Source organism: Heliconius melpomene, chromosome 3, assembly GCF_056956725.1.
Source record: "Heliconius melpomene rosina isolate 202511_hmr_F chromosome 3, ASM5695672v1, whole genome shotgun sequence".
In the NCBI taxonomy this organism is placed as follows: Eukaryota; Metazoa; Arthropoda; class Insecta; order Lepidoptera; family Nymphalidae; genus Heliconius; species Heliconius melpomene.
The window spans coordinates 8,726,674-8,753,684 of NC_140391.1; the positions used below are offsets into that span (position 1 = coordinate 8,726,674).

A 27,011-nucleotide genomic window follows, 5' to 3' on the forward strand; every position below is an offset into this window, starting at 1 on the left:
CAAAAATCTATAATACTACTAATCTATACACGCGACTAATCCGGTTAAAGAACTTCATTTAAACTGTGTAATAATTGTGAAAATTAAAAATCTTATTGGGATGAATAATTGTTTTTTGTCAACTTCACACTGCATCCTGCACATAGTAGGGCAGGTAGACGGATCCTGAGAACCTAGTGTTAAGACATTCAGTTCTCCATTACGTCATTTGCCTTCCCCACTATCCACTAAATCTATATACAGGGTGTCCCAGGAGTCAACGATAAAACGAAACCAGGTGATAGACCAAGTCGTGACAGTTATGAGAAAAATATAAAAAAAAATCTTTGTCATGTATTTTTCATATTATATTGATTTTAAAAAATATCGGAAAAACCGACACCCTGTGATGGTTTTTCAAGTCCCAGGAGTACAAATATTACTCTTTCTTCATTTTTATTTCTGTAATGTAATCATGAGTAACCCTTCTGTGAATTACAGTTTAAGATTGAAACATACCTGCATCAGTTTTCAATAAAATATCGTGTTTTTGCCAAACATTAAATTCAAAATATTTACTACACTCAACTTTAACCGACTGTACTGTAAAAAAAAATGTACTACACTGTTTTTGCAAGTAACTTTAAAAGTTGGCGCATTTAATCTGGATTCCGAAATGGTACGACACTTGCTGGATTACTTCTTTGTTGAAGAGAGAAAAATCCAAATACACGATAATCGGGATGACGTTCAGCGTTTTGATATCTTTTCCGATACATTCTAGCTGCAGCATTTGCGTTACATAACCACTCTCCATGAATGAAATGCATACTGGCAATGTGTCAAAGACCGAGTATATGGCCTGCGAGAGCCCGAATCGAGCACTATCCTTATAAGTCCTGGACCAGCCCCTAAGTTGGAAAAGTTTAGGTACCTTGGATCCGTCATGCACGAGTCTGGAGGCATCGATCACGATCTCCTTGGCCGAATAAGAGTTTGGACGGTATCCTGTGATCACAGACTACACCAGTAACCTCCCGCCACTTAGCCCAGGCAACGCTTATCCGACTTAGGGGCTGGCCCAGGACTTATAAGGATAGTGCTCGAGTCCGGGCTCTCGCAGGCCATATACTCAGTCTTTGACACATTGCCAATATGCATTTCATTCATAGAGAATAACCATTCTCCATGAATGTAACGCAAATGCTGCAGCTAGAATGTATCGGAAAAGATACCAAAACGATGAACGTCATCCCGATTATCGTGTATTTCGATTTTTCTCTCTTCAATAAAGAAGTAATCCAGCAAGTATCGTACCATTTCGGAATCCAGATTAAATGCGCCAACTTTTAAAGTTACTTGCAAAAACAGTGTAGTACATTTTTTTTACAGTACAGTCGGTTAAAGTTGAGTGTAGTAAATATTTTGAAATTAATGTTTGGCAAAAACACGATATTTTATTGAAAACTGATGCAGGTATGTTTCAATCTTAAACTGTAATTCATAGAAGGGTTACTAATGATTACATTACAGAAAAAAAAAATGAAGAAAGTGTAATATTTGTAGTCCTGGGACTTGAAAAACCATCACAGGGTGTCGGTTTTTCCGATATTTTTTAAAATCAATATAATATGAAAAATACATGACAAAGATTTTTTTTTATATTTTTCTCATAACTGTCATGACTTGGTCTATCACCTGGTTTCGTTTTATCGTTGACTCCTGGGACACCCTGTATATAAAATCGAAAGGTCACTCACTCATCACGAAATCTAAGAAACTACATGTGCTAGGAATCTCAAATTTTGCATAGGAGTTATTTATAGGACGTAGGTGCTCGCTAAGACGGGAATTTGCAATATTCGACTTCTAAGAGGTAGTTTTTGGGGTTGAAAGTTTGTATGAAACTTCGTTACTACAAATGCTAGGAGGCTCAAATTTTGCATGGACCTCACTTATAGGACATAGGTGCTCATGGAGACAGAAATTAGTAATAACGTAGTTCACGCAGGTAAAGCCGCGGGCGAGCCGCTAGTTTATGTATATAACTTCTTCGATGAACAACAATATTATACAAATATCATTATTAATTTTCCCTGCTAACCGTACCTGCCTTAAACAAATAAGCCATTTGTTTGGTTAAGATAAATTGCGAAGTCAATGACCGGCAGAATAAAGTAAATTGGGGTATCATATCTAATTATCCGTAATTTATTCTTCGTCTTCTCTTACAGTGCGATTTATAGAGTTCTGTGACATCACCAGCCGCCGAGTTATCAGCTTCCATTTCATTTTGTCACTTTACTTTAGTTATACGTATCTTAAAACTATAATAGCAAAATCAGATATTTGCTATTTATTTTTTAACAACATAGTAAGAAATTGTCTTTTTTTTACTACCAGCAGTGGATTCTTGTATTGTACTGTTTGTAGGCGCTTCTAGTTCAGCCCTTCAGGTGTAGAGGTGGCATCTATAGCATCAAAGGGTTCTGTGGGAGGCTGAGCTAGAAGATCTATGACCTTGGCCTGGCTGTGACTGTGAACTATGGAAATCTGGGACAATTATTATTTTAAAGGCTCGCTAATTAGTTTAATTGCCATCTAATGAATACCTGTTTTTGATATCAACGTCGTAGGTAAGCAATAGAAACTATAAAGTTATTGCAAAAGATATCAAAGGCCTGGGCTATGCTGCTAATATATAGATATTATGAAGAAACCATGCATGAAAGAAGAAGCATGTAAAAGAGGTATGTAGAGACCGCGTTTGGCGCTCCGTTCTCTCTGAGTACCCCGCTAGGGATACAGCGTGAAGTTAAGTTTAAATTTTAACGTAAAGTTGATGCCACGGTAATATTCCCATCAAGACGAGCTAAGCAAAGTGAAAAAGGGGAATTATCTATCTTTTGTTGAAACGTTTCGTCACTTTTTTCAATTCTTTTATTTTCATCAGAATTTAAAGAAAGAGTAAGAGTTCTCTTTTGCTGAAAGTTTTTCATATCGAGGCCGTATGTTGTGTGAAGTTGATGCTGCGTGAAGCTAATTTTTTTTTTTTTTATATTTTCGCTTTTTTCGTACTTTACATTTTGATTTTGATTGCTAAATTCAGTCATAATAACAAAGCTTCTTCTTCTTTTAAATTACTTATAATTTAACAAAAAAGTCATCTGCTAAACTTAACTACAAAGGAAAAAGAAACAACTCCAATAGTTCATTTTAAAAGAGTAGTCCAGACTTATTTTTCAACCAATTGAAATTGAAAACGAAAATTGAAATCAAATCTTCTCGTTGTAGAAATAAACGTATAATCTCACCCTCAACTGCTCAGTTTCAGGTTACATACATAAACATACACAAAAGAGCTATTAATTAGAGGGGTGGGTTTGTTGAGACCACATAACAAATGTTGTTAGTCCAAGAAACTAAAACATTGAGAAATTGCTTAGAGCTGCAACTCCAGCGGCCGACCCTGATGGTTGAATGAGCTAAATATTTTTCTGACAGTCTCTCCAATTATAATGAGCCAAAATTCCAATATTTCATAAGGTTTGTATCGTTACAAAATATTTTTGCACGTATGTTGAATATACATGTGGTAGTAAGAATTTGCGTAATGTTTATTTAAGATTTCTATTCTGAAGAAACAGAAATTACAAACATATTTTGCCTGAAACATATATTATTTTACTGAAAAGCCATAAAGTACGTCTTTAGTCGAAGTAAAAGTAAGAGAATGGGTGCTATGTTTGCCACACATTGCATAACCTCTGATTAACTTAGTGACATAACAGTAGTTACGAAATCTGTATGAGAGCTTGAAAACTTGAAATAGAAAATTATACTATATACATACAAGCTTTTTTTTAGAAAAAAAATACTGTCCGCATTAATATAATAAATGTAAGTCAACATTTTCATCGTAGAAGATATAAATGAGAGAAGTAGCCCTGGCGGGAATCAGCTGATCGGGATTGCGCAGTGCGCAAATATAGGGTGCGGGGGTGCGCGGGGTGCGCGGGGCGGGCGGCAGGGCGGTACGGGGCGCGCGGCGGCGCCCGGACAGTCGCGCGCCCTGCACCGACCACGCGGTCTCCGACACCCTCGCCGATAACACACACTTGAGAGAAAACTTTCATCTTACTAACCTAGAAACACACCCGCGACCCGCCACCATGTACTAGCTGTGATATTCATATAAAAAGTGCGAGGTCACGCCATGCGGGGTCGGAGTGAACCGCGAGCCGCCTCGCAGTCTCCCGCTCTCGCGCGCCGGGCACGCTCTGTGCCATTATGAGAGACGTTCAGAGTTCGCCCGAAACGTGCACGCAAATGTTCGACATGTCAATTCAGGAGGTGAACGGCAAGGGACCTAAAAAAAGGAAAAAGTCGTTAGAAATCTGTGATAATGAGCCACGAGCTGAGTTAAACGAGAACGAGAGCGAGAAAGGAGAAGTAAAGAACGGTGCCGGTCCTCGGGTCGGTCGCGAGGTGGTCGGCGAGGGAGTGGAGCTGCTGCACTGGCGCGACATGCCGCAGCACCTGCAGTTCAACCCTTACGTGCTGACCGGCTATCGCCCCTTGCAGAGCTGGGGTGGCTGCGTACGCAGTCTGTTCTACTTCCACAATGAGACGATTAATATTCTCACTCATGGTACGTATGATTCCAGTTTTAATTATACGTAATTAAATCTACAATTTCCGCGGCAGCGCGGCAATAAAGTTTCATATCATATCGTATGTCATTTCTCTGGTTTTAGATTTTAATTGAAATATGATTATATAATATCATAAACAAATAAAATTTACAACAACGAAGTTCTACGCAAATTTTATAGTTTTTTAAATATTTAAAAAAAAATACTGTAAAATTTGCGTTATGTAAGAACAAGAATCGTTAAATAATAGCAGTAGTTCTTTCATACTCTTTTTAACTGCCAAACAGAGCTCGAGATGAAAGTTTCTTTTTATATGAATCATGATATTTCTTTTTTGTATTCTATTACAAATGTATAATATGTATTAGCAGTACATTGAAACTGAGCTCACCCCAAGGGGCAAAATTCATTTCCTCATGCAAGTACGTTTGTAACATAAAGCCACCCTTATCAAAGGGCTAAAGCTACCCTCCGTTTTAATATTTGTAATTCCAAGAACAAGTTAAATTATTTTATCAATACATAAATTGTATTTATAGATAACAAGAAGAAAAGATTAAAAATAAATGTTATATAATACGAGCAAGTTACTCGAAAATAAATTCGAAACGAATATTATTTATGGTCGTACAAAAGTAATTACATTAGTATTTTCCAATGACCTGTCCACGATAAACGGCTTAATGAGAAAGGCTGTTAATATTGGAAATGGTTATTCACTGCAATTACGATCGCCATCAGCATTCCGCGATCAGATTCCAGGCATTGCTACGAGCTCGTAGCTGCATGCTACGTTGCACGGTCCACGTTCCGCTAGGGGCCGTCCGAAGGATTATATATTCACGTTTATTAAATCAGTTTTTGAAGCCAACTTGCGGCTTGTTGTAGCGCGCAGTAAGCGTGTGACTGTTACCGCGTTTGGTTGCGGGTTCGATTACCTCTCGAGGAAATGATTGATGCCGCTAAATGAAACCGCAGTCTCCAGAATTCGGTGAAAAATGAGGAACGAACTGTATTAACATTAGGTTTGTAGGGTCGCTAGTGTGCTATAGCTTGTTACGAGACGTATGCATATTTGTATATTTTTAACGGATAAACTTAATTAAACTTTAAACACGGTCCTAACTGAAGGATTAACATAATTCGAGACAGAAATACAATTTAGCAAAATCTGCAAAAAATGTATAATAAGGGTAGTATTATATTAATAACGAGTACACTTTAAACCCTCTCAATAAGACTAATATAGAGAATTTACAGTTAAAACAGCCATTTTGTCACTTTCCACCTATTCTATATACCATAGGCGTTCCATGGCGGAACACAATGATTAACTGGAATATCGAAATTAGAGCAAGTAAAACGATTGTCAAGACCTAGATTAACTGGAAAAATAGATCTCCGAATATTGCCCTAGATATTGTTATCAGTCGACGAGCATTATAATTCAGCTTCCATGATTCATCTTCAGCAAGCTCGCCTTAAGCTATCAGTCTTCTTTTCTACGGACGTTGTCCTCATTTGGGACGGCCCAACTCATTTTTCATATAATCTCGACTTTTCTTAAATGTTTTTCCTCTGGAGTGGCTGGGATTTTTTTCAATTTTTTGTGGTTGGTATTTTTCGGATTATGTAAATTTTTGAAATTGGTACCATTCTGCATAAGAAATTCCTCTATTAAACATAAAATTATCAAACATAATTATACGATTTATAACTGAAAAGCTTACCCATTAATTATTTGAATATTTCTTTTTCAACCATTAATATTAAGTCACGCATATATAAAAAAGCCCCTCAGTTACGATATCAGATTTTATTACAGATCCTTTTTTAAAGAAGTAGGTAAGAAATTTGTGGGAAATACCTACATTTATATATACTTTTTATGTTGACGGCTTTAGACCCAACTGTATTTCGGCAGTTATTGCTTAGATTTTACGCGCCATGACGTCCCAATATTGGTCCATTGGTCCTCTGTTACAAAATTTTATCTGCTTTTTGTAACTCTTAAATAAAGCAACATTCCTGAAAGGTATTTCTGTATAAATGTACGTGATTTTTTTTCTCATTTAGAGAAATAAAAAAAATTACGTCTATTTAATACCAAAGGGTAAGACCAAGAGGCGCGCACTCAAACCCCGCTACATTTTACGTGTATAAAAGTATTTTTTTTTCAAATATGCAATAACACTAAAAAAGTAAAAAAACATTATGTTCTGTTTATTGTACTATAAGTTGTGTAAGAGGTTGAGAATATACGAGTATGTCGTTATGAAGCTACTACACACGTGGGCGCGGTTGAGCGGATTGTAGGCAGTAGCGTATAGCCGTAAAAACAGAAACCCTAATGGCTTAATACATTTGTCAAAAGAAATGTTGACGCTATATTATGTGAAATATTTCAACATAGCTATTTAGGACATACTGCTAAATAAATCGATAGTAAATTTTTGCTGACATTTTTTTCAGGTTTTCGCTATATCTATAGCAAGGTAGGCAGAGGAACCGTACCCCACTTTCCGTCCAGGCATCTCGTGTTGAATGGTGGTACTCAAAGCGGCGCTTAGCCTTGTTACCAGAGAGATTAAAATTAAATATTAATTAATTAATTCCCCCATGAGGGAATCGAATTGTTTTTTTATGTTACCAAAATATTTTAACGCTTTTTTAATAACGCTTATTAAATCGCTTATTAAATAAATTTTAACGCTTTTTTAAATATTTTAACGATTTTAATCTAGGTAGAACAAAAAATTATTATAAAACTACAAACAAATAAAACAGTACCTATTATTTTGATGTTAGTTACTTAAATCCACAATCAGCATAAACATATAAATATGTTATAAAAGAAACAAAAGAAAATAAATATATCAACATAATTTTATTTCCAGTCCATTTCGTAACAAACCATGGATTGGCTCGTATACAACATACGATAAAACGTTCACAATTTTCCTTTTTCTCATTTATCTAAATGACACATATCTATCTATCTTTTTTCCGAGATTACAACACGCCGAGCTTTTCTAATCCATTATTTATATCATTGCAGCAAGTTAGCTCCATTCACGTCTGTAACCCTATTTACAATGGAAACATCGAAACAATGGCGAAACTAGTCTTTGTTGTCTTAATTTGTTTAGTAATATTATTATAGTGACGAATTTCTAATTATATATATAAAAATATAGCTTCACGCATACAGCAGGGCAGGCAGAGGGAACCTAGTGTTAAGACACTCCGTTCCCCACTTCCTCTTTCGAATTTTTCGAGGCATTGTGTGTTGAGTAGCGGAACTCAACGCCGGGCTTTTTGCTTTGAGAAGGGCCAGAGTGAGAAACGAAATTTAGGAGGATGTTTTTCCTTATTTGTAATTTCTCCACTTCGTAGCCATTTTTTCGGGTTTTGATTACGCTGCGAGCCGTTTAACTAGGCTGACTTGAATTTGATATTGATTTCAGCTTGATACCTCCACATGATCTCGAAATAAATGGTCTTGACAGAGAGATAAGAAAGTGACCCTATAAGAGTTTGGGGTACGAACAACTCCTGCCCGTCCTCCTGTTGCAGAACTAAACTAACTTTTGCGAACAGAATAATTCAATAAAAAGTAAGAAATTAATGTAACTTATGACAACAAAATATAATAATACTAGTAGACCAAACGCGGCGCTGCTTAAATTTATTGTTATATTATAGCCAAATTGTAGAAAATAATTTTAACCTGTAAAAATATATATTAATAAGAAGTTTAATCTAAAACCAGTTTTTGAGGAAAAGTGAAACAAATATCCATGCTCAGGAACTTTTACATTAATTGAAACACGCGCCAGAGTGTCTAGCCAAGTTAAAAAGCTGGTAAGGCGCAAAAATATAGTTTGAAATGTTATTGGCATATCGAGGTTATTCTTATTGAATCTTATAAGATTATTCAGTCATTTATATACAAAAAATAAATAAATAATATCGAATCTATAACTTGATAATCGATTAACGATGATTATGGAGGCCAAGGTAGCAGCAGCATGGTAGGTAGAGGGAACCAAGTGTTAAGACACTCCGTTACCTTCCTATAAATTCTTAATTTATAATTAATACATTCCCCAAGTGGAAATATAACCCACATTTTTTTTCTTTTTTCATCAAATTGTATACTATTTGATGAAAATTTTGAACTGGGAACAATTTACGATGCTCGTACATAACTTATAATGTCAATTCAAATCAAAATGGCTGTGAAACGATAATTTTAAAAACAAATATAAAATTACTATAAGCTCCCATAGCTCGCAAAGGTTGATTTCATCAATTATTCTACGTAATTTGGTGCCCACGTCGACGTACTCGTATAACTACTGTTATTAAGGGAACGGAATTATACTCGCTTAGTTAAGACTATTATTGTGATATTGTTTTATGATTATTTAGTTAACACCGCCCGAACGCAAGTTCTGAATGTAAACAGAGGATTGAGTGATTTAACACTAAGTTTCTTTTTTCATCCTTGCTGGCGTCGTGGCGTATGTGCAAGGCTCGTGACTGTAAACGTGACGGTTGTGAGTTGTATTCCCGGGGGAATTAATTATGTTAAATTTTTATTAACTCGCTCTGGTAATAAAACAAGACGTGGCGTTGAGTTCAGTCACTCCACACTCAATGTCTAGAAAATTTGGCGGAATGTGGGAATTTTTGTGTCATTCCTTGGGCGTCAGGGGAGTTTTACTCCAGAGACAGCATCTTCATCCGTAATATATCTTCTTCTTCTTCTTCCGTAATATATAAAATACCTGAGTGTGCCGAGATAGTTCTGGCCAGTATTTGCTGCTGTAAACCTGCTGTGTACCTTGAGCTTGGGCGGTAAAGACTACAAATGCTAATAGTTAAATTATACCTATGGCATTCATTTCCTTAAAGTTACTTTGAGTAGTACTTTAATCCACTCCCATTACACTCAGTTACATATACTCGTATAACATATATTCCAAATGGACCAATCGGCCTCTTTATATGTGTACTCTGTATTCATTCCATTGAATTCAATTTCAAATAAAGCAAAAAAAAAACTTTTTTCATATTGAAGTATTACCATGCAAAAAAGTGGCTCAGAAAAGTTTGTCTAATACATACATACGTGTTTATACGACGAGCGACGTTCAAATAAACAAGTTTTTATTTCGAACAAAAATTTCATTTTGGAGATGAAATTTAAAACCTTATGACAATAAAATTTACTACATGTATGTTTATATTTAAACGAAATATATTTACGTATACTATATATGTGATCGAATGAATATACTCTAAATAAGTATATCTATAGATATTTTTCCATATAATATAGATAATATCTACTTGACACAAGGGTGTGACTGTAACGCGACGGTTGTGGGTTCGATCACTACTCGAGGAAATTAATTATTTTTTATTAATATTTTCATTTCTTCGCTCTGACACTAAGGCAAAAGCTTGACGTTGAATTCTGCCACTTAGTTGTACACAACACGCAATGCCTCAAAAAATTAGGCGGAAAGTGGGGAACAGAGTGTTTTAACATTTCTCGTCAAGTATTGGCTAGACTAGATTCTCTCTGCCTACCCTGCTGCTTGCGGGATACAGCGTAAAGACGATATTTTTAAATTGGATCTAAGTATATTATAAGAAGAAAAAATATATGATAAAAGTCGAAGAAGGAATATAAGGCAACAACGCTACATTCTCACCATGTAGCTGCTATTTCGTGATAATAGTGAAGACGGCGGCGATCAAAATAGAAAACGAGAGTGTTTTTCAATTATTTCAGAAATAGCATGTCAGCGTTTCAATAAGGGATGACAAAGGGAGGCGCGGATTTGGCAAACAATACGATACATTCTACGATTCGCTCTATAAGTGGATTTATTGCAAAATAACATATTTCTTCCATTTCTTTGTTGTTTCGCCTTAGTTTCTTTTGAAATAAAGAATATCTGTTATTATGTGGTAATGAATATTCGTAATTTGTAACCCAGTTCAAAATGAACAAGCATATCAATTCGGCTCTATATTTTCTTTTGTTTTGGAATTCAAATTTCAATTCTAAAGAGTAGATAAGCACCGACTTTAAATAGTAAGTATATAAATATACAGGACTACTATTTACATAGATAAATTTATAAAAAAAATGCCAAAAAACGCCAAAACACGTCACGTAATTATTTTTCAAAATTTATTTGGAAAAACATATTCAAATGTTGAATAAAGTAATATAAAACATACATTTTCTCATCTACGTTTTAAGACGGAGCTCGAAAATATTTTCGTTAAATATCCATCAAAAATGGTATATTAGGTGCCTTTTGAGACGTCTTACGTGAAATTATAAAATTTCACGTTGAAATTGTATACGTGTTCTTCAATTTTTATACTCTAAAAATATGGTGCTCTTTATAAATGAAATAATCTCTGTAGTTTTTTATCAACTACGGCCTACATGATATTCTATTCTTATTTTTATTAAGTGGGAACCTAGTGTTAAGTCACTCCGTTCCCTATTTTCGGCTGCATGAGGCCGAACTCAGCTTTGTCGCCTTGAGAGCCAGAGCGAGGAAATGAAAATATTAATAAAATTCATTCTCCTATGTGGGAACCGAACCCACCACCGTCGCGTTTTCAGCCACACGCTTGTGCCAAAACACTATTACGGCCCACAAGATGCCTAATTATTTTAATTTTACAATTTGAACACTATTAAGAAATAAACTTTGGACGAAAGTTTACGTATATTAACATTTTAAATATATGTAAATGCAAATACTCAATTATAATTTATTTTGTTTACCGTATGACAGGAGGTACGGCTTTTTACTCACAATATAATAATTTTATTTAAAAATACCGCCGCTGTTTATTAAATGAACTTTTTTCCATTTAATAAAATTTTATTAAATTATATACATATATTAATATACTTTTAATTTTTATATCTGCACAGTCTCCTACTATGTAGTATGTAAAAAAAAATTGTGACGCATCATTTCACCCCTCATTTTTTTTTTAATTAAAAGTCTATTAGTGACTGGAAAATTCTCTCAGACTATAAAAATATAAACATTAAAAAAAAAATTAATTTCCCTAAGTAGGATTTGTATTAGCAACCTTGCCAGCGATACAGTAAAATATAAAGGTTTCTAAGAAGTACCATAAAAAAACGATATTAGGTTCATTTACGATTACCTCTATATTTGTGGGTTCCAACCCTACATTCGGGAGTCGACTCGGGGATTTTACATATCCAAATTGGATAATTCAATGTTGGATCACGTCACCCAATTACATTGTCCACGGAAAGCGGGATAAAGGAACAGTGTGATTCGTTTTGTAAATTAGGCGGGTGTAAGGAAAGGTTTTTCTTTTTTATTTATTTATTGCTTTTTCCCGTATATGATAGAAGATAGAGGGAATCTAGCGTTAAGAAATTATGTTCCCTACATTCTGTTATTTTTTTCATGAATATGTTTAGTATAGTTCAACCGAGGTCTCTCCCTACCACTCTCACCGCATCGAAATAATTTTCGATTTTAAAATTAATTTATTTTTATACAAAATCCACAGTTTAAAGAAAAAACCCGCAAATTTTATCAAATCCAGCTAAACTATTCAAAATCATTGCAATAAAGACAACTTAACAATTCCAATTTATATTAATGCGAGAGGAACGACACTATAGGGCGGGAGTTAACATTTAACAGTACAACAGGTGAGGTGAGCTCCTCGCACCTGGCGCCTCACCAGCCGTTGTGTAACGTTTCAGGTTGAGGCTGTATTTGTGTCGCATTCTACTGAAATATATTTTAGTTCTTTAAATAACATTCAAACTTGAATAGAAACTCAATATGGGTGTTCAAAGGTTTGGTGCCAAATTACAGAAGTTTTTATGTATTACAAATATTAGAGGCAAGTTATGGCGCAGGTCCACAAGCGTTCTACTGTACTCGTAAGCACGACAGGTTGTGGATTCGTTTCGCTTCGTATGAAAATGAAATACATAATATTTTTATTTCTTTACTCTGGTAAAGCGGTGCGTTGAGATTATAAGTAGCCTAGGAATGAAGTTATATTAGAAATGGACTTGAGTGGAGTGACTTAACACTAAGTTCTCAGGGTCTCTCTTAGAAAACTTAATTATGATAGATGATCTCCATCATCCATTGTGGACAATATTATTTTGGAGATCAAAATATTTTTAATATAATATGATTCCCTTGATTGGTGATCACATCTACAACCATCGTACCCTATAAAATATGATAGTGTTTGCTGTGTCTCGAAACAATTGATTTTTGAATAAATAAAATTGTACACACGTAGCAATCTAAATCAAATAAGCTGCAATGCGGATCAAATGTATCTTTCATCTAATATTGATTCAGTTTTTCCAGTTTGCTATCATTTTACAATATCGGCGATAGATCGGCAACGTTTTAACTAATTACTGTAAAAGCATAACAGAGGAAGTAAAATTGTAACAAAATACAACTAGTTTTTATAAATTCCCTTTTGTTTTTTTTATAATATTCTAAATATATTCAGTAGGCTTTATTTCTGGGTTATATTTAAAATAATAATTTTATCCTATATAGACTCAGCAATAAATATATTTTTTTGCTTCAGCCTGCTACCTATTACTTGGTACTCTAGGCAGAGGGAATCTATTTTTAAGGCACTCCGTTCTCCATTTTCCGCCGAATTCTGAAGGCATTGCGCATTGAGTGACGGCACTCAATGCCGTTGGAATAGACCTCCAATATTTGATATTAATTTCAGCTAATTTTATTTGATATTAACTCATTATTCAGCTAATTTCTTTTGATATTAATTTTAATAAAATCGGTCGCTCAGCCTAAAGTTCTAAGTTAACAAATATATAAAATTCGAATCGAAGTCGAATTGAGAACCTCCTCGTACAAAAGTCATTTAAAAAAATCACCCATGGCGTCTGAGCATATATCGATATAATAGAAAAATATATATTCTACATAAGAAAATAAAAATAACATACGAACAAATTTAAATAAAATAATTTCCATTTTTTTCCATAAAACGACATGCTGGGGTATTTATCCGTAGTGTTGCTTTTAACTTGGTAACTCGCTGACGCAAATCAAATCATGTGCCGGATGCCCATTTAATATTGCTTATATCGGATGCTAGGGCTGGGCTGTTATTTATTTCCGTAACGATTTCGATATTTTGAAATAAATGTTGAAATGTTATATTTTTTTGGTTCACACAGTATGCCGCGGAATAGGCATAGGGACTTTTTATTCATCATCATCATCATCATCAGCCTGTCCTCGTCCACTGCTAGACATAGGCCTCTCCAACGGCATGCCACTGAGCTCGATCAGCTCTTCACATCCAGGCGTTGCCCGCCACTTTGCGAATATCGTCATCCCATCTAGCTGGAGGACGTCCTACATTATTAGTTTTTATTAAGACACTACAAATCATAAAATGAGGTTATGTGAGGTTACTCAAAATGAGTCAAAGCAAACCAATAGTCCAAGAAACTTATAAAAGCGAAAACCAAATATCTAAATTTATTAATATTTTCCATTTTGTAAGTAAAGTTCACTCTCCCTACTGTACTTGCTACTTACGTGCCGGATGTACGTTTAATATCGGTATCAAATACTCGCCTCGATACGGAAATTGAATTCTTCCACAGTTTTATAACGCTCCTTCAAGATAATCAACGTCGGTAATAAATGTTCCTATAGACATTCTTTTATTATTTATATTTACTGTTATTATATACTTACTTTTATGAAAATTAATAAGTACAGAAAATTAATTGAAAAATATCTTATGTCTTGAGACCAGTCGTTTCAATTTACGACGTATAAATTAATATTTTCAATTATTCGCTCTGGAGTTGAAAAAATGCGGCGTTGAGTTTCGCCACGCAACACGCAATGCCTCCAAAACTCAGTGGAAAGTGGAGAATCCCTTTTGTCTACATGTGAAATATAACGTAAAAGAAATGTGACGTGACCAAAAATAATTAAACAAATATAATTTTTACAAAAGTTATTACCTGCTGTGTTAGTATTTATATTTGAGAACGTAATATAGACCTATAAATCCCACCCTGAGACTCCTTCCGCTTTTATTGAGGTAAATATTCCATCCAGAACCGATAGCCATTTTTATTGTCAAACCGTTTTATGCCTCTTCATTTATTTTTCCTTTGTAAGTTCTCAATTTTCGGCCTAAATAGAAATATTATGTAGAAAATAGAAATATTATGTAGAAAATAGAAATATTATGTAGAAAATAGAAATATTGTAATTAAGACTGATTTGCAAAAACAGGATAGATCTAGTGTTATAAGACACTCCGTTCCACCTTTTCTGCCAAAACTTCGCAACATTGCGCTGTCTTGTTACCAAATCAAAGAAACGAGAAAATTAAATATTTAATTTCTTCTAATCGGAATCCAACCAACAACTGTTGTGTTTACAGTCACAGGCTGCGCCGTTGCGCGACGACGACCTAGAAGATTTAATTGAACTTTTATATTATGGATATATAATATAAAATAATATTTTTGAAGATAACTATCAGAAAACAACCCTGCAATCATCGTTAAAACTATCAGTTATTGCACCAACCCTCCAATACGCAATATATTTCACTGAAAAAGTATTGGCCCTCGCCATATTGTACTTCTGTTTAAACGTTTTAAGCTGTCATTTATTTGTACGGAGCAAAACGAACCCAAAATGGCAGCTCTAGCTCGGCAAAATACAAATTGCTATCGTAATAACCGTAGGGAAACTGATAAGTGAATAAATTGACTTTATCCAAAGTAATTATACAAATTAGGGTTCTTATTTTAGTAAATATCTACTATATGATGATATTATATAAGTTTGTACAAAAGAAATAATATTTTCATTATCTCGCCGTGTTAACGACACAAAGCATATCGTTACGTTCGCCACTTAATACCAAATATCTAGAAAAAACTAAAAGTGTTAGTTAGTTAGTAAGTGTTAGTTTGTTGCGCCTAAAACACTATATTTCACACTTTTCGTTTTTCCTCTTATAAGAGCTATAGCATCGTAAAGATAATAAAAAAGAAAGAATAAACAACTTACAGTATAAAATAACATATGATTATACACAAAAAGTATGTCACAAGTACATATAAAGTTTTTACTAACATATTTCTATAGATATTAACATTCTGATCGAGAAAAGACCCTCAACAAAGTTGAATTGCTGTATCGATAATTCCACAGAGCGGGACCGATTGAACGGGACCGCAGTCAAATCACGTCTTTATTGTACGGTGAACTGGTGAACTGGTGAATGGGTTCACGTGAAAGGATTAAAGCTTATTGAAAAGTTAATTTGAGGTTTTGTCTTGAATTGACTTAAGTACTTAGCTATTAAATACTTACTAGGTGGGAAACGAACTTAATTACTCTTTAGGGTTAATACATGAAATGAAAAAGCGGACCTTTTATAGGATTACTTTGTTTTCTGTCTATCTCTTTGATAATCTCTCTGTGTTATTCAAACCTCATTAATATTATATGATATTAAAATCGATTTGCGTCTGCAAGTGCATAAACTATAAAAAGAGTGATGAAAGTATTTTAACATTTAAAAAATATATAAAGTTGACGTTTATACTATAAATTTAAGCTTATCGGGGTGGAGAAATTTATATCTCGATTGTTTCTGATTTAAAAGGAATATGCGGAAAATGTGTTAATATTAAAAATATTGAATTTAACATTAAGTTTTGTTAATAACTAATGCTATCTAATAGAAAACAATTATTTTAACAATATTTTTCTGTATAATTTCTGTCCTCGATTAAGTATAATTATGGAACACATGCGTACAAATGGGCAATTCGAAACTAATGGTGGACAAAATCAAGATAAAAACGATCGAAGTCTATTATTATATATAATAAAAGAAATTGATATTTTTTTCAATTATACTTAGAAATCGATTCGTGTCAATGTCACCCCACATTTATTTGTCAAATAATCCTTGAAATCTTAATATAATTTTGATTCTGGCACGCTCGTAACGCCTTAATAAAAAAACAGAACCGAATAGAATTTGGATTGATAAATTTGTAATATTATGCACCATATACTTGGCGTTGGCGACACTAGACCCTTCCCGATTACAGTGGGGGTTCACCAGGGCTCGGCTCTTAGTCCGTTCTTATTCAATGTAGTGCTCGATACTGTCTCGGCTCACATCCAGGACCAGCCTCCATGGCTGATGATGTATGCCGACGACATAGCACTCATTGCCGAGAACCGACTGACGCTGGAGCGTAAAGTGAACCTCTGGAAGGGTACGCTTGAGAACGGCGGTCTTAAACTAAATGTGTCGAAGACAGAGTACATGGCCTGCGGGAGCCGGGACTCGAGCACCATCCTTATAGGTCCTGAGCCAGCCGTTAAGTCGGAGAAGTTCAGGTACCTTGGATCCGTTATGCACGAGTCTGGAGGCATCGATCACGATGTCCAAGGGCGGATAAGCGCTGCCTGGGCCAAATGGCGGGAGGTCACTGGTGTGGTCTGCGACCGCAGAATACCGCCCAAACTCAAGGGGCTGATATACAAGAGCATCATCCGACCGGTTCTTTTATACGGCAGCGAATGTTGGCCGGCACTATCTCGGCACACTCAGGAGCTTCACGTCACGGAAATGAAGATGCTGAGGTGGATGTGCGGCGTAACGCGGTCTGACCGCATACGCAACACATTCATTTGAGGTAGTCTTGGGGTCCGTGACGTAGCGGATAAGCTCCAAGAGCGTCGTCTGAGATGGTTTGGCCACGTTATGCGCCGGCCTAAGAACTATGTCGGATGCAAGTGCCTTGCTATATCAGTCCCTGGAGTGAGACCTCCTGGACGCCCAAGGAAGCGCTGGCTGGATGTCGTGATGCAGGACATGAGAGCCAATGGTCTAACCACCGAGGACGCAAAAGACCGTGCAAAGTGGAGTAGGTTGAGTAGGAGGGCAGACCCTGGCAATAGCCGGGATTAATGCCAGGAGGAAGAAGAAGGCACCATATACTAGTACATAATTCAAATTGACCTTTTAGTTTAATCTAACATCGTCTATCTCGAAAACTAAGTATAAAGTAAAGAACGAAGTGTCTTAATCATGAGCTTCCTCTGCCTATGCCTTCTATGCGAGGAAAAACGTGAAGCGTGCTGTCTAAACAAGAATGGACATAAGTTTCCCATTCAATTATTTACTTATTACGTGAAACCATTAATGGGTCATAATCAGAAAAGTGGACATTTTCGAATTCGTAACGTAACTGATAAGTAACAACACTGATAATGTTTGTTACGAAACTGATGTCATAAGGCATTATACACAACAAAATAAGGATATTATATGAATAAAACTATTGTTTTTTTTATTTAATGAGACACAGACCAAAATTGTAAAGATTCAATTGTTGAATAAAAAGATTATAAATGTAAGAAGAAAACATAACAAAGTGACAATATTAACAATATAATAATGCTATTTAGTAACGTAATAAACTTATATTTATAGTTAGAGATCACAAAATTAATGATAAAATTAAATCCACTTTAAAATATATCAAAATTTGAGTCGTTATCACTGGAATTAAGTTTAATTCTTTGTAAGTGTTTATTCCGCATATTTTCATATTTAATAGAATTGGTCTTTTAAAGACGTTCTCTATATCTTTTATGTATTTCAGCACTTGACATAGGAGCCATGACGCTTACTGGAAATACAAAAATATTTATCAAAAAATAATAATCACAAAATCACAACTAATTTCAGGCAGAATAAAAAAATATTTTTAACTAAATCGGTTCAGCTGTTTCTGAGATTAGCGTGCACAAACACAGACAAACAAGCAAACAAGCAAAAAACTTAAAAATCATTATTTTTGGTTACTTTACTTTATGAAAAGTCACTAATAGTTTTTTTCATATGCCAGCAATTTTTTTTTCTTATATACATGTCTTCCATATACAAGCACCGGTTCGATACAATTTTATTATAAACATATATAAGAAAACATTGGTACCGTAATTGTGAACTAGGCTTCATATTTTCTCAATTTCGTTACGTAACGAAATATAACGAAATTGAGAATGAAATCTGAGAAATTCTAACCCTTTTAAATATTTGCTCATAAGCCACGTGTTGCATCTGCAAGCACTGAAGTTCTTTTTTGAGATTTTGTAAAAAGAAGCAAATAACATAAGCAAGAAAACGAAATTATAGAATACTTACCAAAATAAAAGCCGTTTATAACCCTGAGATGTAATTTCACGCATTCCCTCTAAAACATTTGAACCCCTCTTCTGCTGCGAGTACATTACTGGTTGTAGCTACGACAGCATTGACTTTTAGAATTATGGTGCCACAACTAAAAACAATATTAAACACCATCCAAAATAATTGCGTTCATAATTTAATTGTACGTTACTAGCCCTGAGTAACAAAAAGACAATATTTTGGGACAAATTTACTTAACTAATATATATTGTTTATTAAATAATGTATCAATAAAAGTAGTTCTATTTAATATTATGCATAAAGTAAAGTAATATAAACATATCTGAAATCAAATAAAACCATAAACATTCGTAACAAATCAATTCTTAAAAAGTAAAGTGGTGAATGGGACACGAAAAATTGTATGGAAGCATTTTGAAAGGTTTTTTTCAACTAACAACAAATACTATTATTTGCCATAATACATTTAAAATATTACAAAAATCTTTAAGTTAATAAATAAATTTATCGTAAATGGCAAAATATTTAAATTATCTTTAAAATTGTTTTTTTTTTTGTTATTGGGTTGGGTTGGGGATACCCCCATGATATGGTGACAGATACAAGATATTAAACCTCCTTTCCTTTTCTCTCTTCTCATTGGACAGCAACAGTACCTACAGTGGAATGTAAACCAACAAATCGTTTCAAGTATAGTGCAATATCGGCAACAGTAAACTTTCTATTTGTAACTAGAGCATGGAGAACAAAAGATATATTCACAAAGGAATCCCTCTATTTTTTAGCTAAGGTCGTGAATGCGGAACTATTAATCACTTGGACTATCGCTTCAGCTAAGAAATAGATTTTTTTTTATAATATTACGCCCAAATAAATGATATGGAATATAAACAATCCTATGTTAATGTAATTACTTTATTTACTATAATAACTATAATCTATATATATAAAATCGAAAGGTCACTCACTCATCACGAAATCTCAGAAACTACAAGTGCTAGGAATCTGAAATTTTGCATAGGAGTTACTTATAGGACGTAGGTGCTCGCTAAGACGGGAATTTGCAATATTCGATTTCTAAGGAGTTGTTTTTGGGGTCGCAAGTTTGTATGAAACTTCGTTACTACAAATCAAATTTTACATAGACGTCACTAGGACGTAGTCATGGAGACAGAAATAACATAGTTCACGCAGGTGAAACCGCGAACGGGCCGCTAGTTATTTATATATCTAAATTTAATGAAAGAATTGACGTGACTAAAAAGACTGACCTAACAGAATATAGAGTAATTCACTTACTCTACGAAGTGCGGGCTTTTTTGTATCGCATAGCTTATTTATAGGCGTGCGTTCGATTACCAGTGGAGGAAAGGAAATATTTAATATTTTTAATTCTTCGCTCTGGTGTCGGGGCAAAGCATAGCGTTAGGTTCTGCCACTCAACACGCAATGCGTCCAAGTGGAGAGCGAAGTGACTTAACACTAGATATAGCATTAAGCTGAAAAAAATACATACAAACGAATTACGCACATTTGCTTTAACAATAAAAATAGAATACGGCGGAAATTATTATTAAAGATGGGGATGGGGGAATTAAAGATGGGGAACGGAGTGTCTTAACACTAGGTTCCTTCTGTTTACCCAGCTGGGCGCGGGATACACCAGCAGGCAACAAGTTCAAACTTTGCTTGCAAAATAACACTAGAAAATTAGATAAAAATATATCTTGATATGCTTTTTTTCATACACTTAACTTATTTATTCTTGTATCATTATTTTGTACAATATACATAGAAGTTAAAAGCAAACATATAATATAAGATTTCGTTTACGTACTACGTAGCATACTACTACTACGTAGCATATTCGTAGCATAGAAAAAATATTACGTTTTTACATACCTTGTCCTTAAACTATAATAATAGAGCATCAGATATGTATTCAAGAAATTTTTATTCATATTTTAATTTTTTTTTTTGAGGTACAAAAAGTAAATTTATTAACTATATTAATTTTTTTATAAAAATAATCTGTAAAATAATAATTACGAATTTTATTTCATGATCTAAATTCCAGTACTGACCTTTCATTAAGTCCACTTAAGTAAGAGAATCCTTATAAATAAAATATTATTTTAATTAGCCTCATTTCAAGTAGCTTACAAAGCACTTATGATATTAAAAATGAATGGAGAATTAATGAGACGATTAATATTAATTAACCCCTTACGATGTTTACTTCAAAAATTAGACATGTAAAATTTGACTTCACTAACTATTGTACTAAACTAAAAATCCGCTTCACGCTCCTTCCCGCAAGTATCAGAGTAGACAAAGAGAGTCTAGTGTTAAAATGCTCCACCCCCCACTTGTCGCCGAATTCTAGGAGGCATTGTGTGTTGAGTGGCGGAACTCAACGCCGCGCTTTGCCTCGGTACCAAAGCGAAAAAATAAAAACATTATATATTTTATTTCCTCGACCAGGGATCGAACCCACAACCTATCAAATTTACAGTCACACGCTCGCATTCCTGCACCACGTCTGGCCCCACATTAAAAATGTATAGAGAATTAAAATTAAAGAGACTATTTATATTACAATTTTTACTTAAAAAAAGTTTAATTCATGCGAAACTAAAATCGTTCGTTATAATTCCCCCAGCCTAGTATCAAGCTCACATAAACACTTAACACATTTACAGCTTGCAATTTACGTTTCTAGCAATTAAGAACCGTGCTTTCTATTCGAGATTCATATTTAGTTTTTGCCTCACAAATGCTTTTAAACTTTAAGTAGAATAATTTAGATTTTTTTGTTCACGTGGCCTGAATAATAATACTCTGTAAGTTTATCAAATGGAATTAAAGGAATATTCTGAATAGAAATATGAAGTTCTATCTATTCTATCTATATATATAAAATCGAAAGGTCACTCACTCATCAAGAAATCTCAGAAACTACAAGTGCTAGGAATCTCAAATTTTGCATAGGAGTTATTTATAGGACGTAGGTGCTCGCTAAGACAGGAATTTGCAATATTCGACTTCTAAGGGGTTGTTTTTGGGGTTGAAAGTTTGTATGAAACTTCTTTACTACAAATGCTAGGAGTCTCAAATTTTGCATGGCCATCACTTATAAGACGTAAGTACACACGGAGACGGGAATTTTCAATATTCCACCCCTAAAGGGTTGTTTTTAGGGTTGGTAGTTTGCATGAAACTTCGTTACTATAAGCGCTAGGAGCCTTAAATTTTCTATGGACGTCACTTATAGGACGCAAGTACACACGGAGACGCGAATTTCCAATATTCCACCCCTAAAGGGTTGTTTTTAGGGTTGATAGTTTGTATGAAACTTTATTACAATAAGTGCTAGGAGTCTTAAATTTTCTATGGACGTCACCTATAGGACGCAAGTACACACGAAGACTTTTCGGAATTTCCAATATTCCACCCCTAAAGGGTTGTTTTTAGGGTTGATGGTTTGTATGAAACTTCGTAACTATAAGTGCTAGGAGTCTCAAATTTTGCATGAGCGTTACTTATAGGAAGTAGTTGTTAACTAAGACGAGATTTTGCTAAATTTGATACCTAAGCATATAGTTTTGGGGTTGATATTGTATATGCAATTTCGTAATTACAAGTGCTGGTCAAAAATCTCAAATTTTACATACGAATTATTTTAGTGTCTACGTGCTACCCTAGATAGGATTTTGACATGGATTTTGAAACAAGTTTTTTTTTCGAAATTCGACCCCTAAGGGTGTGTTTTTCGGGATATAAGTTAAAATATCTGTTAACTATATAATGCATTTCATATTCTACACATAATTAAAGGATATAAAAGCGAAATCTGCACATGAAAAATATAGGCCTTCGTGGCACAGGGGCACAAGGGTGTGGGTTCGATTTCCACTCGAGGTAATGCATTATTGTATATTAATATTTATATTTTTTCGCTCTAGCAGCAATTCAAAAGCCAGGCGTGAAGTTCGGCCACCCAACACGCAATGCCTCGAAAAATTTAGTGGAAAGTGGGGAAAGGAGTGTCTCAACGCTCGGTTCCCTTTGCCTATACTCTGTGCGGAGTACAGTGCGTGAAGCTGAAAAAAGAAAGATAAAGAGGCCAGTCGTGGTGCAGAAGCACGAAAGTGTTATAGTAAATGCGACTGGTTGTAGGTTTTATGTCTACTCGAGGAAATGAAATATTTATTTAAATTTATATTTTCATTTCTTCGCTCTGGTGTCGAGGCAAAGCGTGACGTTGAGTTCCATCACTTAATACGCAATGCCTCCAGAAATGGGCGGAAAATAGGGAACGGGGTATCTTAGCTCTAGCTTCCTTCGGCCCACCCCACTGTGCGCTGGATACAGCGTGAAGTTGATTATAAAGATATAAAAACTTAAGAATTAGGTCCATTAATATATCGATAATAGAGGCTTAAAACTACTTTTGTCTCCGATCGTGAATCATGCAAAAATGACTGGTATGATGGATACAATATTGAACAGAATATTGGACTCACCGATTCAAATGGTTCTAAGTTGTCTGCAAACATATGGTTCCAAATGATACTGGGGCGCATGCCTCGAGATGAGAACAGTACTTCATATGAGGCCGATCTTGGGCTCTTTACATTACCAATCGGTGTTTTGTCGTAAAGTAATGTCTCGCTCTGCCGGTGACTCCCAGAGTCTTTGATACCAACTTGCTCTTGGTTTCCGTATGATCGCGATACTGACTGATAGTTACTCGAAACGTTAAAGCCCAACATGTTGACACTGGGAGTATATGAGAATAACATTTTTTTTGTTTAAATTAATAATGTTCTATAATAAAAATTTACGTGATAAGAGCCCTATCAGGAATGAATCCCTGTCAAGGCCAGTTATTTCGTCTTTAAGTCTGTTTATGCAATTGTAAATTATTTGAATAGTTCAAATTAATACTTATATTTCTTTTTAACATATGGTGAAAGTAAAAAAAGTAAAAAAAAATAACCATATCTTTGCAATATTAACCATAATAAAAAAATTAACCATATCTTTGCGTATATTTTGCAATATACGCTCTAAAAAAAATCGGTAATATATATATTTACAAAAAAAATCTTATAACTGATCTTAAATAGTAGGTAATTAATGTAGGTTGCATTCTTTTAAACCATTCAAAATTCTTATAACAATTACGCTAATACGGTACCAAAGTTATTGAAATGTGCATATTAGAAATCACTAAGTGCGCTGCAAACATGAAATATTAGAACATAAAGTAATTCAGTATATTGAATTACACATAATTTAAGCGGGCGAAGCCGCTGGCGGTTGCTAGTATATAATAAAAAGAAAATGGTGGCTATACGAGTAGAGCATAAAATGACTAAACAATAATTAAATAACTCTAATTTATAGACCTTAACTAGACCTCATAAAATTATTTACAAACGTTGGTCCTTAATGTTACTATTTTTAGGGTTCCTTATCTTTTAAGGAAAAAAGGAACCCTTGTAAGAACACATTGTTGTCCGGGATTTAAATACGCGCTAATGGAAACCGCGCGTTGACTACTAAGCCATACGTTCTTATACACTTAATCTTATTCTTATACACTTACAAGACCTTTATCTTATATATATAGATTAATTAATAAGTAAAATATTAATAAGTCTTATATATATAGATTACATTTATTTAACTAGTTATAAAGAGAGGCTATAGCGAGATTTTTATAAATTTCCCCTACTCAAAGATACAAAATGCTTAGTACTATTTATTAAATATTTTTAACGTTTTTAAGGTATGATAAGGTATGGTTTTTAAGGTTTTTAAGGTATGGTATTTGTAAAAGTGTTAAAAAAGCCGAACAAAACCTATTATTTTTCATCGACTGCTAAGGAAGGGTTATTTATATATATGTTATTAATAGAAATGATTACAGCAATTCAATATGCTGTTATACCACGCTGACGGCCCTCAGTGGTTGGTTCTCTGACGTGCTGCATTATGCGCACTCCCACTACACTTGAACTTTAAATTATTGACCTTTTCAAACCTAATTATTTCCCATTCCCTTTGTTTTCAAATCTCTTTTGAGTCATCAATTGTGGAAGCAGCTTAACCTAACTTCGCTAATTGACTTTTCTGAGTCGGTTTTTACCTAATTAACGCTTGTATTTTCAGATCCGTGAGTTTATTTTTCAAATGAATAAATAATGTTTAACTTTTTAAAATTTACTTTAATTATTTATTGTTTAAATATGCCCCGTTAAATGGAGTAGTATTAATGACATTGAGAATAAGGTTATATTCATTAAGGCTATATTTGTTACCTTTTCAAACCGTCTTAACTCTTAACAATAATTAGGCAATTTTAGTTAACTAGATTAGAGACAATTCAGTCCTCCGAATTTTTATTATTTTTTAAATGTTATTCCTTTAGACCTAGGTGAACCTATTAGGTATGATATATATTGTCTGATAATTAAAGCGGGGCACTAGAAAAATCAGTAAAACAGGACTAATGAAAAAATACTTTTATACTCTTTGTCACACTCAAATCACTTAAAAGTTTTCGCTCAAAAATCTATTCAAATAGCATAAAACTAAATACTAGATTTAATATAAATTGAATGGATACCTTTTACAATAAAAAAATGACATACAATAAAAAATATAATGGTGTCGTGGGACACCAGGTAGGAACGAAATTCCTTCGGCTAATGTAGAATCGACACAAATTGCAAAAAAAGTCGTGCTCAATTTTATGTAGGTTTTCTTGATTTTTCTCTTAAATTTTGCTGATTAGTTTTTATTTAAGTACAAGGAAATATTTAGGAAATTCAGTATTTTAGGAAATAATAAATTACTTAAAATAAAAAACATCGTAATTCAAATTATCAACTAAAAAAAGAAAGAGGGAGAAAGAGAAAGGTATTATACACTACTCGTCTGTGTATGCGACTGTCGCGCCTGCGCACATCTCATTTATCTCATTTATCAGGTTTTATTCCACGCATTTTTCTTACGGTTTTACTATCACATTTTTTTCAGTTCGGTCACGCAGCGAAATCCCTATCCCTTCCAAGCCTGCCGTAAGGAACTTCGTTCCGAAAATACTCACACTCCATTTCTCATATTCGCACTAGGTTTAAAACTAAATTCTTTTGCCTGCTTACATAGCAAGGGCTATGTAAAAATATATTATAATCTAGGCATACACATCTATTACGCAAATATATCTAAGATAGATATGTCATTTAATAATCTTAAGTAAGTACTCGTACATTGATCTAAGAAATTTGTTTTATTTATAAAATTAACCAATTTCAAGACATTTTCTCTTATTTACAGTATAAAATTATTATTTACTCTTGGAAATTTCATTAAATACGTTTCCATGCTCCAGGATTCCAGTTAAACTAAAGATTCTATATAAAGTTATTAGATTGTGGTAGGTACATAGTAACATGATTTCTGAACGTATTCCAATGTTTGTTCAGTTTATTTGCCAAGCTTTGACTTCGATAGATGGTAAATGAATTTAGTTTAGTAAGAACAAACTTAAATTAATAGTCATATTCGTATTTGAAAATATTAAGCGTAAAAATGAGAATCTTAAATTTAAAAGTACGAATTTGTGGTTTTAAACGACGAATTTTATGTGTAATCTCTCTCTCTGTCTTAAAAACATGTTTTTTAAAAAACCGATAAACATATTACATACATATATAAAACAGTTTTATAAAATATGTTTGACTACGCGTTTGATTTCATGCAGAAATATATTATATTTACCTACCTACCTTTATATAGATATATAGATAAAATTAAAAATATTCGTGTAGTGAATACGTGACTGAATATAAAGCGAGTGTACCAACTTTTACACACAAATATTGTATGAACGAAATTGTAGTGTGATATAATGCAAGAGTTCCTTAATATTCTTACTAGACTTTAATATTAAAAATGTTCATGCATCTTCTTTATTCGTGATATATAAAGGGGGAAGCTACTTTATAAACCGCAGTTCTATATTACATTCAATGCTATTGAGAG

General features: G+C 34.0%; 1 protein-coding gene across 1 annotated transcript in view; it reads left to right on the forward strand.

Moving 5' to 3' along the window:
• Positions 1-3,995: 3,995 nt before the first annotated feature.
• The window catches only part of LOC146540078 (progestin and adipoQ receptor family member 4), a 75,046-nt gene continuing 52,030 nt past the window's right edge, over positions 3,996-27,011 (forward strand). The window contains exon 1 of the mRNA XM_085207640.1: positions 3,996-4,630. Coding sequence (XP_085063766.1) covers positions 4,270-4,630 — 361 coding nt within the window. The 5' untranslated portion in view covers positions 3,996-4,269. The remainder of the gene's footprint in view (positions 4,631-27,011) is intronic.